Source organism: Engraulis encrasicolus, unplaced genomic scaffold (assembly GCF_034702125.1).
Source record: "Engraulis encrasicolus isolate BLACKSEA-1 unplaced genomic scaffold, IST_EnEncr_1.0 scaffold_25_np1212, whole genome shotgun sequence".
Taxonomy (NCBI): Eukaryota; Metazoa; Chordata; class Actinopteri; order Clupeiformes; family Engraulidae; genus Engraulis; species Engraulis encrasicolus.
The window spans coordinates 620,850-640,509 of record NW_026945544.1 but is presented as its reverse complement, the minus strand read 5'-3'; the positions used below and the strand labels follow the sequence as shown (position 1 = coordinate 640,509).

Genomic DNA, 19,660 nt, shown 5'->3' with positions numbered 1-19,660 from the left:
AAACATGAATCAGTTGTTTCTTCACTGTGCTTTTATTTCATCAGGTTCACAACCATCTAGATCACAGATTTACCAATTTTACAACCAACCCCAACGCTTAAAAATACATATATTCTGACTTTAAAAAATAAATGACAAACGTGAAAATACACTTTCTACTTAGGTTAAAACTTACATAAATAGAAAATATTCAACAAACAACTGATATGTATGCACACAGCACATACAGGAGTCTCTACAGTATCACAGTTCAGCAGGATTTTTAGGTTAACCCTCAACTCTTCTAGCACTTGGGTATATCCCTTATTCCGATTGTGCTCTGGGGAGGTAGAAAGTAAAACAACTGCATAGGGAAAATAAATACAATGGCCACACTTCATATCCTGGGAAAAGAAAGGAATATTCACCAAGCAGAGGTGTCAAGGGTTCCGAATGTTAAAAAAAAGTTCTTTCATTAATTTGACGTCAATTCTAATTAGCACTCAAAACTGGCCAGGGCTGGCCTGGTAATCTGGCATAAAGGGCATTTTCCCAGTAGGCCAACAGTGTCCAAGGGCCGATGTTTGTTGTTGTTGTTATTGTGTGTGAGGGTGTGAGGGGGAGGGGGGGGGGGTCCCCCTTAAAGACCAACCCACTATTTAGATGGGCCAGCCCATTGGTTGATCTTTGACATAGACGATGGACTAAACTAATAATAATATCATAGGGAAAAAAGGGTTTCTGAGTAAAAGTCAACTGAACAAGAAAGAATAATGACAATTTTCTTTTGGCTGTATTTTCTCTGAATACGGGATTCACCCGTCTTCCACGTCATTACAATATTGTCCCACCCTACAACACCTCACCTCCCTACTGGGTCAGATATGGGCTTTCTCGGCATGTTACTAACCATTTTCCGGTATGTTTTGGATGACTCAATATTTTATATGGATTGTGTCACACCATTGACTCAACTGCTGGTGTTTGGCCTATTATCACAGTCACACATAACAATATCCACACATCAACAAAGGACTACCCACATACTCACATAAGGGTCCGGAGTTCACATTACCATAGACACTGAGGCAAGAGGAAACGGTAATGATACAGTACATGATACATGTAAGCTTAAAAGCCTGCTTGGGAGGACGGACTGGGCTGGACTGGACTGGTCTGGTCAGATTGAAGACCCGTTTTTGGCAGTGTGTTTTATATGCATCATTACAGTACTGAACGTGTGGACCAGGATGGGGATCTTCCAGAATGGAGGTTTGGTCACTTGGATATGATCATACACATACACATGGACGCCACATGGGCTGCTTCCTGTTCCAGAATGATATGCTTACCAGCAACCATGTTGGAATAGCCAACCAGTTGTCTATTTTTAGGTATTGTAAGGCATATGCCATGTCTTGTGGTAATGTAGTAGAGTCGCCCATGAGAATCAAACCCAGATGAACATTGTTTTGCATGCCCGTGGCAGCCATTGATGTACTGTATCTATGCAGAGAAGTCAATCCCAAGAGAAGAGAGTAAATCCCTGTCCCAAATTTGATCCAACCAGCTCAGAATCAGCTTATGAGTACTCAAGACAAGTTATACAGTGAAGACATCTTTAGTTGGATGGAAACGGTTGTAGGGTTTTTACATAGTGCTTCTGAAACAGACTTGACACTTTGCATCTATGTGTATGGGTTACTTACTTGTGTCACCAAACCACTAGCCTGGTTCACACCAGACGGTGTATGTGTAGCTTCGGCGCCCCCTGGCGGAGCAGAGCTACACACACTACCGTCTGGTACACAGCCATAGAGCACGCTCCGTCTCCAACCAGAAAATAGGCTGAGAATTTATTGCTTCAAAATCAACGGTAACTCACATTGAGGAGTCACAAGACAGATTAGAGACTATACTGACTCTTTAAAGATTAACAGGAAGGTTTTTGAAGGAATTTGTTGGTGAGGAGGCCGTGTAGAAGCAATAAATTCTCAGCCTATTTTCTGGTTGGAGACGGAGCGTGCTCTATGGCTGTGTACCAGACGGTAGTGTGTGTAGCTCTGCGCCGCCAGGGGCGCCGAAGCTACACACACAACATCTGGTGTGAACCAGGCTACCAAACCACCACCCCCACTACAGTAAAACAAAAATGCAGTGTTCATTCAACACGTAGAGGACTCTGGGACCAAATAGCTACACAATCTAGAGGATGTTACAGTGAATCAACAATCTAAGTATTGAATGAACACTACACTTTTTACTGTGCACCCACGGCCCAGCCCAGCCCTAGGATGAAGGAGTCACACCATTTTTTCACCTTGATCAAACAAACGCCTCTTTACTGATCCACATGAGGGTTTTGGTCTCGTTGGGCTTGCACTCATAGTCTATGCTCCTGAACCTGTTGCCACCCGTGCAGTGGTCTCGCTTCTGGTAGTTGTAGTACTTCACCTGCCAGGTGGTCTCAAACTGGCCAGCATCAGGAAACTGAAAAAGTAAAGCACAACGGAGGAATATTTTTTTGGGAGTTCAGAAATATGTAAGACAGAGAAAGTCCCCCACTGGCCAGCATTGGGACACTGGAAATACCAAACACAAACTCTTACATGGTGTTCAGAAAGAGACAGTTCCACTGGGAATGAAAAGTCATTGGGCTACACCACGGCACACAGTATGTATGCCTCATCTGTACAAAGGGGCAGACAAACTGTTTTCCCAAAGGGAGTGGTGTGCATTGCAGAGTCATTTGTGGCTTGATTTTGTGCACAATCCCAGCTGCTGAACAAAAATGTGACGTTTCTTAAAAAAAGTTCGTACTTCTTTTCATTTTTTATGTTCTTTTCTGCTGTCTATTTACTCACTGGCTGGATATGACGCTTCAACCTTTGACCTTGCGAAATCTGAGGAAAATCCAAAGTCGAAACATCATCTCCTGGCAATGACTAAATAAAGAACAGGGAAGAATATATAAAAAAAGAAAAGCTGGCTGAGTCAGGAATCCAACCAAGTCTCCCAAAAAGCTCAACTCCATACCTATGTGCCCATGACTGGCCCTGATCCAATACCAATCAGAAAGTGCTGGTAATATATGGCAATTCAGCGCGTAATGCTTGCAACTTTTTAGTGTGTAATTTATGAACGTGCGTGCCTTGGCGCATTGATACACTGGAGTTATGCGGTCAGAAAAGTGACCTAATAGTGGGACTACTACAGGTGTGCATCTATAGACAGTTAATCAACACCCAATTTAGCGCGTCACAATGGGAGATTCCAGACTGCAGTGGTATAAGGCAAAAGAACACATTAAAGATGTGCTGTGTGGCCCTGCAATGGCCGAACAGCGTTCGATTCCGACACGGGTCATTTGCCGTTCTTTCCCCATCTCTCTCCCTACACTGACTTCCTGTCACAATCTCCACTTTCCTATCAATAAAGGCACAAAAGCCCCTAATAATAATATATATTTAAAAAAGGTGCACTATGTAATATTTCTAGTAATTTATCTCATGCTGCCCATCCACTAATTTTACCCTTTTCATGAATATTTACCACCACCATCAAATTCTTCATTATGACTGGGTAAATTGCACTTTCTGTACATGAAAAAGGGAATCTTCTCCATGGTCCACATTTTGAAAGTCAAGATTTTATCAGCAAAATATCTACATTAATTTATTACTAAATACATATTCATGAGAAGACCAAATTTGACAATTAGCATCAACGTTTCAAAGAGTAGCTAGTGAAATACCTACTCTGGCCACCACACAGTCCATCTTTACGTGTAACAAAGTTACATGTACAGTAAATGAAGTTCATTTCTCTCCAAATAGGGCACAGAAGTAGTCAGAGAAACATGCATAATAATATTTGACTAGTTCCCTGTCTTATTTCACTCTCTGCTGCATCATGAGCTACAGTGTAACAAAGTATGTTACAATAGTGTAACAAAATCTGTGATAGCCCACACATGACCACTGGGGTACATTTTACAGTTTGCAATTTGTGATAACAATAAGTCATTTAGGGGATCTTATACAGTAGGCCTAGGCCAGGGGAAAGTACACAGGCTCAAGGTTAAGGTTGGGATTAGGGTTAGTGTTAGGACTGTAGTGTACACTATTACGTTACAAGTCATTGAGTCACACACTAGAACACGTAGGCCTATACAATCCATGTGGAGAGAAAGTTTTACTAACGGCGCTGGATCAACATTATTGTCCACTTGTGAGCTCAATATGACCATGTAGTACCTGTATGCTCACTGGGACAGGCTGCCTCTCCCCACTCTTGGTGTGGGGCAGAGTTTCGGTGGGGTACATGCCTGTGTAGACCGCTGACTGGGGGTCTTTCGACTGCTGCTCTAAGGGGAACGTCACTGGCCCGATGCTCATGCTCCTGGCAGATGTCAAAAAATAATGTTAAAAATAATAATTAAAAAATGTGAAATATACATGCATGAGGCCGGCAGAGAATTGCAGTCAGACATACAACAGATACAGTTGATAGACAGCGGGCGGGCAGGCAGGCAGGCAGGCAGATAGACAGAGTGATAGATAGACAGACAGACAGATAGATAGATAGACAGATAGATAGATAGATAGATAGATAGATAGATAGATAGATAGATAGATAGATAGATAGATAGATAGATAGATAGATAGATAGATAGATAGATAGATAGATAGACAGGCCTATATGTGACATGTGAAGAATGGTGCAAAACAAAGGTTGATCTCAAATAAATTATGTGACTTTCCTTTAGTAGTATATGACAGGCAAACCTTTGCTGACATTAAATGTAACCAAAACCTAACGCTCTGTTCCAAACGGGCGGCTTCAGTGCAGTGCACAAATGGTGGATTCCTAATCGGCTGTGGAGTTTACTGACAACTGGACGACATAATCTCATGGAGGATGGGTTGAATATGGTGCCCCTCCGCCCTAATTTCACCAGAATAGGCTAGTGAATGTGTCTCCAAAAAATGACAAATGCGCTCCAAACACATTTGCCAATACCTAAGCGTTATGTGTCAGGTTTTGCGCTTTTGGGTTCATGCATGAGCATGCTTATCAGACCCGTGTATTCTTGTGTTTGCAATAAATGCCTCCGCTTTGATGGTTTTACAAGCCCAAATGACAGCTCAAGTGCAAAGCGCAATGATGCATTCCATGCTGAAAGGCAAATATGTTTACCCCTGTACATTCCTCCACATTGCCCTCGCTGTGTGGTCCTCAAAATCATCACTTGAGTTCCATATCTCGCGTGACCCGTGAAGATACTCACGTAGCCTGTACAGCTCCAGGTTTAACGACCACCTCGATTTTGTATTTCGTTCCAGTAAGTAATTTTATTGTCCTGTTCTGATCGAATCTGGTCCCGTCGGTTTTGAAGTACACTGGTCCATCGTTGGGTGTCGTTTTCAAAGCGACGGACACTTTGATCAGTTGTGGAACGTCAGCCATAATCCCTGAAAAGATGCAACCTCAAATCTGGGTCGACGAATGTCTCAGGTGTCGTCAGGCTGTGAGGTAAATCTGGCGAGAGGCGGAGATATGACGTGAATCGGTGTAGGAAACGCGCAAAAACGCATCGCCGAAGAAAAGCTCCAATTCAATTTCTGTTCTTCGTGCACGTTCCCTAATCCCTGGCTGTAATCCCGTCATAAGCGTGTAGTCTACGAATCTATTCTAATGAGATAATGCCAAAAAGCACGTAAGGTTATGTATTGCAACCAGAATAACCTTGCTATTGTTGACTATTGGAATAGGCCTATGCACCATTCTGGGCAAATTGAAATGTGTATTGGCAACGAGTGGTAGACTACAGGTCATAATAATCAACAAACATACATTTAAATGGAAATATTTATCACGTTATCTTATTTTGAAGCGCTGCGCATTGGCCTAGGTGCACCTAAAGAGATAACGGGATATGTTCAACTGAACCCAATGCGCTTTGCTGAAGTTCATGCAAGGACACCCTTGTCAGAAGCTTATGGGATGCTTTCAATGGAATGGAAAACATCTGGTTCATTTATTGAAGTCATATATGGTCTCATGATAGGGCCTGAGATGTGTATGCATCCTACATGAAGATCAATTAGATACATCATACCACCTTTTAAAATAACTCCAGCCTGTGTCTTTGGTTAAGTTTTGTACTGTGTGCAATTGATGCTGAGGTTCACTTTACATTGGACAAACAGAACGTCTACTGACACTGAGAGCAGTACACTAATCAAGCTAGGCCTTCAGACCACTGTGAAGAGAGAGATTAAAAAGTAGGCTACAAGACCATGATACTATTGGACTCAAACCAAAGGCACAAACATACCACAGTCAAGGACGCTCACAGCAACTATTCATAAATACTCCTTTGACCTCCTTGACCTAGTTAAACTGCATGCCCTAATAGTCTCATCCACACAAGTTAGAAAGAAAGCACACAAGACACTCACACACACCAGGACGGGTTCTATTTGACCAATGATTAATGATTAAAGCTTATTTTCAATGTGACTGTGATAGTATGTTGTATAAAGGAGCAATGATTGTGTGCAAAGATTCCAAGTTACAGTTTTTCTCAATTTGTGTTGTACATTTCTCACAACAGAATAATGATTCTCAAAAGTCTTTGTTCAATTGTGACTTCCTGGTGTTAACTGTGCACATGGTCAAATCAGTTTCTCATTGTTTTCGGCATATAGCACATGCTCTTGTCCACCATGCCATGGCTGTGTACAATTCTCAGGGATTTGTGTGAAATGTACAAAACCAATTGAGAAATACTGTAACTGCATACTCAGGGCTCCAGACTAACTTTTTGCACTGGTTGCACTGGTGCGCCTAAAAAATTGTTTTAGGTGCACCAGCACAAAATTTAGGTGCACCCAAATGTTTTCACCACCCCATACACACACGCACCTCAGCTTTAAATAATAATAATAAAAAATAACAATAGCAATAATAATAGCAAGAATAATAGTAATAATAATAATTATTAGTATTCTATTATTGTTGCTATATTTTAAAAGACCTGGAGCCTTTCATGTGCAATAGGCTAGTCTTCCAAATGGGCTCCTTATAAAAGACATGACAGTAGGCTACCTAACTATCACATCTTGGCTACAAGCAGTTTGGCTGGTAGAAAAGACCAAATTAGTAGCCTTTTAGTGAGTATGTGTTTGACTAGTAAGATCAACATACCGGCCTTTTCTGCAATAAGGCTACGCACACGGCACAAGCACAGAGTTACAATATGAAGATAGATATATGGATGGATGGATAGATGGATGTATTTTTTTTTTTAACAAACCCTGCTAAAAATGTCATGATTTTTAAAATCATTAGACACAAATAGCCTAGCCTATGTTTACAGTGGAATCTGAGGTGAATTGGGTTTTGTCTATTTCCCCGTTTTTGAGCGCTCTCCCTCTGCATAATGATTGTGGTATCTTAGCAAGCGCTACGAACAGACACGACAGCACTAGTGCGCTTGCTCGCTCACTCTCTCTCTCCCTCTCTCGTGCTGTCTCGAGATGCATGAACGATGCCTTGCCGACTGATAGGCCGTATGTAGCCTGCCCTAGTCGCTATCAAAAAACTGTCACAGAAGTCCCGACAGACTAGCGCGTCACCTGTTTGGCCAGCTCTGCACGCGGCTGAAACGGGCAGTTATCCGCACCCGTCTGCGTTTTTGTGTGGCAATGTTTAATATCCGCTCAAGCCATTTAGTTTTTCCCCGTGATTGTGACTCTCTGGTGTTTAAAATATCCTCAAGTCATTTTGCTGTTTTTACCGTGATTGTAACTCTCTCGTCCGTTGTAAAACTCGCCTGGTTGAGAACACAAAACTCGCTGGCACATGTGAACTCGGATAGTTGAGCGAAGTCGAACATAATCTGAAACGTCGGGCTGCCTGTGAACGAGGAAGGGGGAGAAAGCTACCGGTAGTTCAGCGGAGTTGAAGGAATGACCGCATCGACAAGTTTTATTGTGTGATGATCGACCACTACTGTAGAATGACTATTAATTTTATGTCCATTAAAACGGTTGTTTGGTAATTGATTTTGTTCTACTGATGGCTGGTCGCACCGGTGCGCCTAAAAATATTTTTTAGGCGCACCATTGAAAAAAATGGGCGCATATGCGACCAAATTGGTCGCACTCTGGAGCCCTGATACTGTTCTGAATAGGCCATCAACAAACTAATGTGATATTACTTGTTTCATTGTTCAATCTTGCTACACAATCACACACACACACACACACACACACACACACACACACACACACACACACACACACACACACACACACACACACACACACAAACACACACACACACACGCATGCTCACACCCACACGTTCACACACACACAAACACATTCTACATATAGGCCTATATATTTTTTTGCATTGTACTATGAGGTATGACTCTGTCCATCCGGCGTTACCTCACCCACCCTCGTAATTTTTTATGACACCCCACCTTACGCCCTGCAGTCAGTGGAGGAAATGGTTCACACTATTCTCTACTGGAACAGTTGAGTCATTCTATTGTATTAGTCAGGTAGAAAGATAGGCCTTTGCTCTTACGTAGTTGGTCTATTACAATGAGTAGATACAAATCACCAGAGGCTACATTTTAAAATTTGGAATAGGGAAAAGTGAAAGTTGTGGCTAAGGTATTTTCAAAGCTAACCACAATGCTACTTCCTTTTGAAGCAACATTTATGTCGTCACACCTTGCTTTTTATTTCTTTTCGTCTTTATTGATGAGTTCTCCCATGAGTTTCACAACTGGTTGCAACATCAGAAACATCCTTCATTTGTCATATTCTAAAAGGGAAAAAGTCCAAATTATATCAGATATAGACTTCATAAAGCACTTCTGTTCTTCATATAGGCTACCCTACCATGTCTGGAGACAGTCTGCGGAGTCAGGGGGTGCAGGTGGCCATAACATGGGTAACTATTTGAAAGTGTATACATTTTCACAATAAAAATGTATGGCATTACATCTGCCTTCACATAAATTATTAATGTCTGGGGTTGTCTGACAGTGGAACCCTTTTGCGTGTATAGGCCTAGTGTCTTGTTCAGATGTGTTATGCGGCCTATGTCTGGAGGCTTGAATAGCAACAAGAGGTTGGCATTTTAGCCGTGGGCCCTTGCGCATTTCAACACGATTAAAAAAAAGGCCAGAGTCGCAGGCGTTAAGCTCAAAAGGAAACTGGTGGTGGTCATGTGACCGTTCACTATTGCAGAACTTCCCTATATAGGGCCTTTCTGGGCAGTTACAGAAGCGATGACAGCTGCGAGCGAGTGTGTCACCAATGAACCACAGCGATAAGTAGTACTTCTGGTGCATCGAGTACACTCGGACACACACACGCTCTCACACACACTCTAGGGTTAGAGCTCTATACGAATCAAAGACTTATAGGAATCAGCTGGCAGACGTCTGATGGAGCCGGAGAGGATCAGAGAGGGATACCTGGTTAAGAAGGTAAGGAAACGCAATCTGAGGTCAAGGGAGACAGGCACAGGGGGGTTGTGGCCGGCCTCCCGAAATAAGATGCTCATTCTTAGGGCTATTCTCCACCCTCCACAACTACGTAGACAGACCCTTCATTACAAATTGTCACACCAGTATAAGAACGATGGAAGGGCTTCCTGCTGCTGAAGTTAAAATAAGAATATTGTTTTTTTAGTTTACAATTGCAGCATGCTTAACTGGCCATTTGTGCGTTCAACATAAGTCCATTAGTTTAATACACGACAAAAAGGACTTAGAACACCTAATAATATATTATTGTAGTGCTGCTACTGTAGTATATAGTCCTATAGTTTGTTTGTGACTTGCTCTCTGCACTACGGGATCCCATTGTTGGCTTATCAGTTAGTTATTTGCCACTTCCCTTCTGTTTTAATAATTCTTCACTCAGTTGAGAAAGAAGTTGTTAGTGCAGCTCTCACTAGCTTTCGGGTTTGAGTAACATAACTTATGACGTTCATTTCTCTGTGGATTCTACTGGATTCCACATCCAGATGTCTTTCACCACTGATGATGATAGGCTTTTTTTATAAGGCCCGACCGATATATCGGCCCCACCGATGTATCGGGTCGATATTTAGCATTTTTGGGTCGGTATCGGCCATACTTTCAATAAATTTCCACCTATAAGTTTGTATAACATTCACAACCAATTTTGCAGCCGTTTCATTCTGAATGCATCTTCTATTCTGCTCTCCCCACTTTGAGTCCATGAGAGTTCATTATTATAAATATATGTGTGTGTATATATATAATAATAATAATTCATATTTCATTACATTTTATTGTGAACAATATTTCTATATATCGGTTGCACATATCGGTTATCGGCCTCCCATTTCCATGAATGTCGGAACTAAAATTAATTCACAGTTCATTGTGTATGTGTGGTTGTCTGGCGGCAAACGCCATAATTCGAAAAGAATGCGCAAGGCAGCATGGGTACTCCCAGGCTATATGTGTGGTGATTTTATGTGTAATGGAGGGGGGGGGGCATTGGAAATTAGCCTATGGCTACAACTGCCATGACACTGATCTGTTAGGTTGTTGTACAGCCTACATGGTGTGTATTTGTCCCTACTCAACTGTATTGGCCCTGAAAAAAAACAAATCGGTCGGGCCCTACTTTCTCGCTTGTAGGCCTATATGGAGATACAGAGATGGAGTGAGCGGACAGGTGCAAGTCTTGCCAACCTCAACTTCCTTCACAAACACTATCAGGGTTAAAAATGCTTTCCTCAACAATTCCAGAACTCCCTGATAGCAACTTCATTGTAGTAGCTTTTGTAGTAGTTTCTGTGATCATCCATGGGTGGTCCACAGGCTACTGTTTGAACTTGCACGTAATGGTTGTACATGTTGCTTTATGTTATTTTCAGTTGGTGTAGATCAATGTGTATATGAGAATACAGTATGTACTACATAAGTGCATAGTCCATCAGAGGTTAACAGACATAATTTCAGATAGCTTCATTTCAGCAACCATAGACATCTAAGCCAGCAACTACAGTCATCAAGAATAGAATGAGTGAGAAATTAAATGTGTCAACCTCCCCCCCCCCCCCTAACACATCTTACATCTTTTACACAGCTTTAAAGGTGCACTGTGTAGAATGGTGGCCAGAGTAGGTATTGCAACTATGCTGCTCATTGAAATTGTGCTGTCTACTGCCAAATTTGATATTTTCATGAGTGTTTACTAAATATTTAACTAATGTTTGTTAATTAGTATGACCAAAGTAAGTTTTGCAGCTAAAATGCCCATCTCTGGAAATTCAAAATGACAGACAATGGAGAAGATTCCACTTTTCATGTATGAAAAATGCAATTTTCTTATTTATACTGAATACTAGAATTTGATGGTGGTGGTAAGTATTCATGAAAAAGGTAACATTTGTGAATGGGCAGCATGAATTCTGGAAATAAACTACTACAAATATTACACAGTGCACTTTTAAAGTGACAATGAAAATAGGAGAACTAGGGACACACTCTTAACTTTCAACATACAAGCTAACATTTAAATAGGACACTGCAATGCATTTGTGGAAAAAAACAACGGTTTTGAGGAAGTAGAAACCCCTAGGCCTATGCCAACTCAGCTGCTGTGTCTGACATGGTTGCGCTCTGATCTGTCTGCACTCCAAGGGTACTCTGTTGAACTCGTGGAAGGCCGTGTGGGTCGTTCTCAGTGATGATGGACTGGAGTTCTACAAGAAGAAGACGGATGACACTCCCAAAGGGATGATCCCACTCAAGGAGGCCAAGCTCACAAGCCCTTGTCAGGATTTCAACAGGAGACAAGTAATGACACTAATATCCCTCCCTTATCATCTCCATTCCCTTACAGCACACCGTTCCACCTTCAAAAGACTTAACGCTGGAAACAAATTCAGCACCTCAAAGTTATTACAGATGTTACAACTTGGTCATTCTGTTCTGGATTTACCGGGCATATGGTATAACAAGGCTTGTCTTAAATTAGTTAAGACATGGCCCATGTTGCTGTTACCAAAATGCCAACTACCATGTATACCGTAATGTATCATAATGTATTACCAAAGGATCTATTACATAATAGTAATGTAGTTCTATGATAGTAAAGCGCTCCACTGGCAAATCAGTGTGTATTGTGAAGCTACTGAATTTATAACATGCTTTAACATACTACAGGCCTACGACACAAGCACTAACAACATTGTGCTTCTCCCCATCACCAGTTCCTTACTCAGACCCCACACAGCCAGTGTGTCAGCCTAACTGGTCATCTGGTGTGTTTCCTTAGAATAGCTCCTGGCAAAATACAGTAGGCCTACATGTGGATCCCATCTCTAAGGTAGCACATCTGAGTCAACGTTCAGTTCGCATGTTTATGTTTCAACAGCACCCTGCTTTAACAAAGAAAAAAACACGCACATCCGTTTAAAAAAATGGGTGCAGGACAAGCAAAGTCACATGACAACTGAAAATAAAAACATGACAACACCAGGCTCCCGTTTCTCTTCAGGTCTGATGAAGGGCCTGCTGGACAAAAATACACTACATTAAAATAAGAGAAACGGGAGCCTGGTGTCTCTGACTTTATTTTCAGTTTTCAACAGCACCCTGGCACAAACTGTAAACTGTGACCCAATAGCTTTAACTGGAATTTGTGCTGTATTTAGAAACATTCTTAGATATTCTACAGAAATATGATTTCTTATCCTACTAGCTGATGATTTCAGGGATGGCTCAGTGGTTGCACAATTAGTTGTAAAGACATAATATGACAACACTGTTCTTAACAGTACCAGAAGTGTTTATCATTGTCACTGTCATGCATATAGGTATAGTGGATTGTGGTTATATATGATGGAGTGTTTACTGGGTGTTTGTTTACTTATTTTCTGTTTCTCTCGTTTATCCTCATCACTGTCATACAGATATAGTGATGTTATGAGTATGTTTTGCAATAGGGATGCAAATTATCAATGAATTCATTAACCATTAGTTGATAGCCTTATCGATCAACTTACGATTAATTGATAAGCGGCGTTTTCCCCCCAAAATCTCAATGTTTCTCGAAAAAAAATACTAAATCTAAACGTTTTAATTAAAAATTGAGATAATATACCACATTTAAATTAATTCTATTTCAATTCCTTAATTCCCTCTTCACACACACTCTTCACATGCCCATTTCATCTGGGTCTCTTGTCAGTTGAATTGTCGATTAATTGCGATTAATGTTTTTTAATCTATTAATGCATTGATCGATAAAAGTCGATTAGTCGATTAATCGTTTGCATCCCTATTTTGCAATGTTATTATGGATAAATGGTAAATGTACTGTTTGTCTGTTTTGTTCTGCAGCTGTTATCACCACTATGAAGCACCGGGACTCTGACTTTGATTATTGCCATAGCCATTTTAATATGTTTGTTTGTTTGTTTTTCTGCAGTTGGTATTCAAGGTGACCACGGTGAAGAACCAGGAGCACTACTTCCAGGCCACCCACCTGGAGGAGAGGGAGGCCTGGGTCAAGGACATCAAGCGGGCCATCAGCTGCCTGCAGGGGGGCAGGAAGTTTGCCAGGAAGTCCACGCGCAAATCCATACGCCTGCCCGACACCGTCAACCTCAGGTATGTACGTACATACATACATACGGGAGTCTCATCACCACTGCCCCAAAAAGTCCAGATGCAGATAAAACGATTCAGTGTGATTAGAAGAAAAGCATTACCATTTCATTAGGCTACAGGTTACCATTCATTTTATGCTTAATGTAGTGAAGTGGAGCTCAAATAAGAATGGGGGGAAAGTTTTTAAATACTTTTACAGACTTTCATGAGAAAAAAAAAAGATGAACATTCCTTGGTATTGCTCGTACAATCTTTTAGCAAATGTGGAGGTTTCTTTCAATGGTCCTGCCTGAGGCGTTCCATTATTCTTTGAAGATGTGGTTCATTCAGTCAGATGGAGGAGCCAGCTCATTGTGAATTCATATACTTCTTCCCCGACAGACTTTTAATGACCCACCTTTACCATCCCCTCTGACATTCCCTCTCTCTTTCTCTGCAGTGAACTTTATGTTTTAATGAGAGATCCAGACAGCGGGATTAAAGAGATGAGGCTTGAGAAAGAAAAGAAGATCTACAACCACTGCTTCGCTGGTATGGGACAATGTGGAGCATATAAATAAGCATTTTATATTACTCTATACACCATAGGTATTAAAGGATGCAGAATGTAAAACACCACAGGTACCAACGTGTAACATAAACAGTAACATAAAAACGGAAAGTTAACATGAAATTTCATATTTTGTAACATATACATCCCTCCTCCTCCCTTCTCTCCTCTCCTCTCCTCGCCTCTTCTCCTCTCCTCTCCTCTCCTCTCCTCTCCTCCTATCCTGTCTCCTCTCGGTCCCCTAGGTGGTACAGTGGTGGACTGGTTGATGGCCCAGGAGAAGGCCCGTAACCGGGCAGAGGGCCTGATGTTGGCCACTGGGCTGCTGAATGAGGGCTTCCTACAGCCAGCTGGGGAGATGTCCAAGGCTGGGGCCGAAGGGGGCACAGAGTCAGTCCTACTGGACCAGCCGGATGCCTTCTACTACTTTGTGAGTTTCAAGACACAGATTGCACTTTTTGTTTTAAATGTTGATGATGATGTTCAATGGAAAAATGGGAAAATGTTGAAAATATATCATAACAGCAAGTGCACACAGTGTGCGGGGGTTTGCTTTGAGGAAATGGCAACCATGTGGATCTCCTCCACTGCACCTGTCAAAAGGAGATGTTTCTGAAATAGCTTCAACCGCTATAGAGTTTCCGAATAAGAAGACACAAGACCAAGAGCAACCCAGTAGACAGGTGTATTGGAGATGACCACAGTCTAACTCAAGGGAAAAAAACTCTTAAAGGGACACTGTGTGAGATTCTTAGTTGTTTATTTCCAGAATTCATGCTGCCCATTCACTAATGTTACCTTTTTCATGAATACTTACCACCACCATCAAATTCTAAGTATTCGTTATGACTGCGAAATTTGCACTTTTCATACATGAAAAGGGGGATCTTCTCCATGGTCCGCCATTTTGAATTTCCAAAAACAGTCATTTTTAGCTGCAAAAATGACTGTACTTGGACCATACTAGAAAATATGTGTTTATTACTTAGTAAACATTCATGTAAAGATCACATTTGGTAATAGGCAGTCCAGTTTCAATGAGCAGCGTAGTTGCAGTACCCTATTTGACCATTTCCTGCACAGTGTCCCTTTAAACAAAAACAAAAAAAAACATTTGTAGTGTATTTTGTGTATTTGAAGTGGGATAATTGGAGACAATGTGCAGAAATTCTTTTTGTCCTAACTACTTTACAAGTGACATTTTTACTGCTTTCTTTATACTTTGAAATGAAATGGCCTTTATATTAATGCTAATATTAATACACTGCTTTTTTATCTTCATTTTTAAAAAATGTGGACAACAAACACACAAGGAACATGTAGGCCCTACCTTACTCTTATTCTGAAATGCCTGATACAAGCTACTTTCAGAGCTAGCATTTCTGTGAACACTAACATTTTAAATGAACAGTGTTTCATGTGTGCTTCTCAGGCAGACAGTGGTTTCTTTTGTGAGGGGTACTCCAGCGACGAGGATGTGCTTATAAAGGACGAATTCCGAGGGTCTATCATCAAACAAGGATGTCTGCTCAAACAGGTAAAGGCATATTCTGCACTCCTGCTATAGATGTTATAATACTGAATGCAATGCTGCAACTGTATATGAAAGACTTTTATAAGAGATTAGTAGTTGCTCACCATACGATACGTGTATGTAGTGTTGCTTAAACTGCCCAACAAAGCAAAAAGACATTAACATTGTTGTTATTAGCATTGTTGTTTTAATAGTTGTGAATTTTAATATCATAAATGCAAAAACTGTGGTAATATAAAGTAGCAAAACTGCCAACGTGTCAATAATCTACCCAAAACTACTTGCACTGGACTACAGGGTCATTTACAAGAAATTCTACTCAGTTTGGAGCTCTGTTCAATCACTAGACCACAGGGCTCCTGGCTTTTTGCTTTGGATGGCAGTATATAGACCACAGGCCTGCAGACTATGGAAATCCCTTTTGAGAAGCTTGTAGTATTGTTTATGTATTTATTGTGGGAGGATGTTCTACTTCTCTATCTTTGTGGTTGCTATTTATGACATTTCCACAAAGCTCTCTGTTACAATGGCAAGCTAATAATATGACTAATATTGCCACTGTTCTCGTATACAGGGACACCGAAGAAAAAACTGGAAAGTTCGAAAGTTTATTCTCAGAGATGATCCTGCATATCTTCATTACTTTGATCCCACAAAAGTGAGTAAAACATTATAACAACGGTTTACTAGTCCTATATGAAAAGGAAAAGAAGCTAATAGGAGGTAATTTTATGATTTCCTCTTGGATTTATCTATGTGTTTCTTCAGTAAATTGTAATGAGGTACAATGTAAGTAGCCACTGTTACATGTTGTTACGTACATTAACCTGATTATCCTATCAGGGACCTTAAAGAAATGAAAGCGATTCTTTTGGAGCACAGAAGAGCTGCACCAATACATCACATATCTGAGCCACCTTGCTCATTTCCTCTTTCTCCCTCTCACCTCTGGTTTTCACACCTCTCTTTCTCTCTTTCTCTCTTTCTCCTTCTCTCTTTCTCTCTTTCACCACCGTCTTCCTCTCCCTCTCTCTTGTATGTCTCATCCATCCATTTTCTCTCCTCCTGTGTAGAATTGTGAGGACCCCCTCGGCTCCATTCACCTGCGTGGATGTGTAGTAACCGCAGTGGAGTACGTCCCTGATGGTGAGTGCAAAAGACAGCTACTTAAGGGTGATCTTGCTGTCACTACCACATAAAGGCATAAAAGGTTTTTATGCCCTTATGTGATAGTGACAGTGAAGAGATTACAAGGAAATGGTTGGAACAACAATGATCAACAATAATAAATTCAATCTGTATACGCCACCCCCACTTATCCTCAAGATAGTGATTAATGAAAACAAACATAAGAGTTTGACTGAAGAGTTTGAAGCATTCTAAATGTACAGTATGCAGTACAGCATGCAGTATTTGACCTCAGTATTTGAAAATATCTTGTTACAGCCCTAGTTATATATGTTTACCATCGCTATCTTCTCACACCTTTCTTCATCTCTTAACTGTCAACTCATCTTCACACACCTCTTTCCCTTCCAGCTAAGAAGTATGATGTGGACGGAAACCTCTTTGAGATCATCACCTCAGATGAGGTACACTACTACCTCCAGGCCGCCGCACCAGACGAGCGCAAGGACTGGATTACAGCCATCCAAACTGTGTCAAAGACTGGGAAGTAGCCGAATCAGGATGGACCCATATCACTATACACATACATGCCATCATTTTACAGTATACGGTATGTGTGCAACACATACCGTCATTTTACAGAATACTGTATGTGGACAAGGTCTCCTCACAATACAAAAACACAAGTACGCTATGATACACAAAAGAAATGGACTTCCACACGCACACATACAATTCTGAGGAAAATGTCTGCACTCTTAAATCCTTGAGACATGTGCCTTCTGTCTTAGCTATTTATAAATAGAACATTTGTTAAAGAACTGTCTGTCTTATGTCAATATATTCTACTATGTTCTGAAGTATTTCAAACAGCACAGTATTGGACATTTTAAAATATCTATGTCTGCAATTCCTCCTTAGTCATTTTTTGTTGAATTAGAAAAAAAACAAAGCTGGTATTAGCATCAACCCTTTGTGTCCTTTACTTTCACTTAGGAACTTATCGTAAGAGGCCAAGACAAAATATTGTTAACAGTTAGCATACTGTAGGCCTACTATTTTAATACAGCCATTTCCTGTTAACACATATCATTTCCTGTGTTCTGTCTCGGTCTTGTCACTCACTGGTTTACATGAGGACTGACTTCTACCCACCACAATGCAATTTATACACACTGAACTATGAGCGTCGCTTCGACTCCTAATGCGTTCACAACAAGGGTTTCAACAAGACTGAATATGCATGCACCACACATGTATGTTTCATACAGTGCATGCATACTATGTATGAGGCATGACACAAACACACAGTGGTAGTTAATTTGTCGTTATCGCTTACAGCAGGGGTATTCAATTAAATGTCAACGAGGACCAGTTTTTCAAATTCCTTCTAGTAAAGGGACAGAACTACACATATATATTATGGTTGCCGACTGTCAGTGTAAAAGATACAGGACACTTATTGAGGTGGGGGATCTGGGGGTCCTCCCCCAGAAAGTTTTGCATTTCTTAGGTGTAATTTCCTGCATTTTAATGTCCTTCAGCTTGATACAGAACCCTTACTTTTATATCTAAGTTCCAAAAAAAACAATATTTCAAGGGGCTTGTGGGGGGCCAGAACCTTGCTGCCCAAGGGCCGCATCTGGCCCCAGGGCCGCCATTTGAATAGCCCTGGCTTACACCTTACTAATACTATCTATCCCTACATGCCACTCACATTCTGAGATTGACTGAGCAGTCACTGCACAGTGTACTTCAGTGGTTCTTAACTGGTAGGTCAGGTCGGAGGGGTCCTGGGTGGGTCGCGAAGCTGTGGTGTAAAAATGTATTCATTCACCCATTCATTGTCAGGCACAAAATTGAAACAAGATGCGTGATTGAATAGATAACTGTGATGTCGAGGAGAGAGTGAAACATAGTTAATTCTCCTCTTCACTACTTGATAGACATGTTGTATCAACAATAATGTTAGCCAATATATTGTAAAGAAAAAAGACAGTGATTGCATTTTGCTTGTGTTTGTCTTACATTTTGTTTATATTTGCTTATACATTCTTATCTTATATATTGCTATAATATAAATAAAAATCTCATGCTAATTTGTTATTATTTTAACTTTTTTAAATACATACTTTCAATATGTAAAGTACACATACGTACATATTTGAATCCAGCCATGAATTGGTATATCACACCACTGTGAGTGGGCGTAGTGAGTGAGTGACTGTATGTCCTAAAGAATTTTAGAGCCATGTGAGGGCATTCTCTCACCGCACCAAGGCAAAACATGTCATCTGTGGAATACTCATAGTAAAAGCTAGTTTCAGTTTTGCATGTCACACATTGTCTTTCTATGCCGAATGCTGCAAATCAGAGGTAGCATGGCCTTGTGATAAAATATATACTAGAAGTGACCCAACATTGGATGAACAGTACAATGAGTTACAGCAGTGGTTCTCAATCTGGGGGTCAGGACCCCCAAAGAGGTCCCCAAACATCTATGGGGGGTCATGAAGCCCTCCTGATTTAAATGGGTTTCAAAATGAATATGTAGGGCCTAATGATTAATATGTGGAACAATGAGAAAGCATTTAAGACCTAGCCTGGTTCTCACGCAGACCCTTTGTGCATTTTCGCGTGACTTTGTGAGCTCAAAACATCCATCTGCGTGAGAACCATGTTATTAAAGACCTATGTGTGGCACCACAACACAATTCTAGGTCCACCTTACACATCTATTTACATACACAAATGAGTAACTCAGTTATCACCAGAAATAGAC

The 19,660-nt window shown here is 40.9% G+C and overlaps 2 protein-coding genes across 2 annotated transcripts; one reads left to right on the top strand and one right to left on the bottom strand.

The window, feature by feature from the left end:
• Window positions 1-2,304: 2,304 nt before the first annotated feature.
• cnrip1b (cannabinoid receptor interacting protein 1b) lies at window positions 2,305-5,448 on the bottom strand. The gene is made up of 3 exons (XM_063192839.1): window positions 5,270-5,448; window positions 4,236-4,380; window positions 2,305-2,469 (listed from the first exon to the last, which is right to left on the bottom strand). Exons 1-3 carry the CDS (start codon window positions 5,446-5,448, stop codon window positions 2,305-2,307), a joined length of 489 nt encoding a protein of 162 aa, XP_063048909.1.
• Window positions 5,449-9,310: 3,862 nt separating this feature from the next.
• plek (pleckstrin) lies at window positions 9,311-18,968 on the top strand. The gene is made up of 9 exons (XM_063192857.1): window positions 9,311-9,496; window positions 11,693-11,848; window positions 13,485-13,666; window positions 14,106-14,197; window positions 14,462-14,646; window positions 15,649-15,753; window positions 16,325-16,408; window positions 16,824-16,896; window positions 17,290-18,968. The coding sequence occupies exons 1-9, from the start codon at window positions 9,455-9,457 to the stop codon at window positions 17,427-17,429; spliced, it is 1,059 nt and encodes a 352-aa protein (XP_063048927.1). The 5' UTR covers window positions 9,311-9,454; the 3' UTR covers window positions 17,430-18,968.
• The last annotated feature ends 692 nt before the right edge of the window (window positions 18,969-19,660 follow it).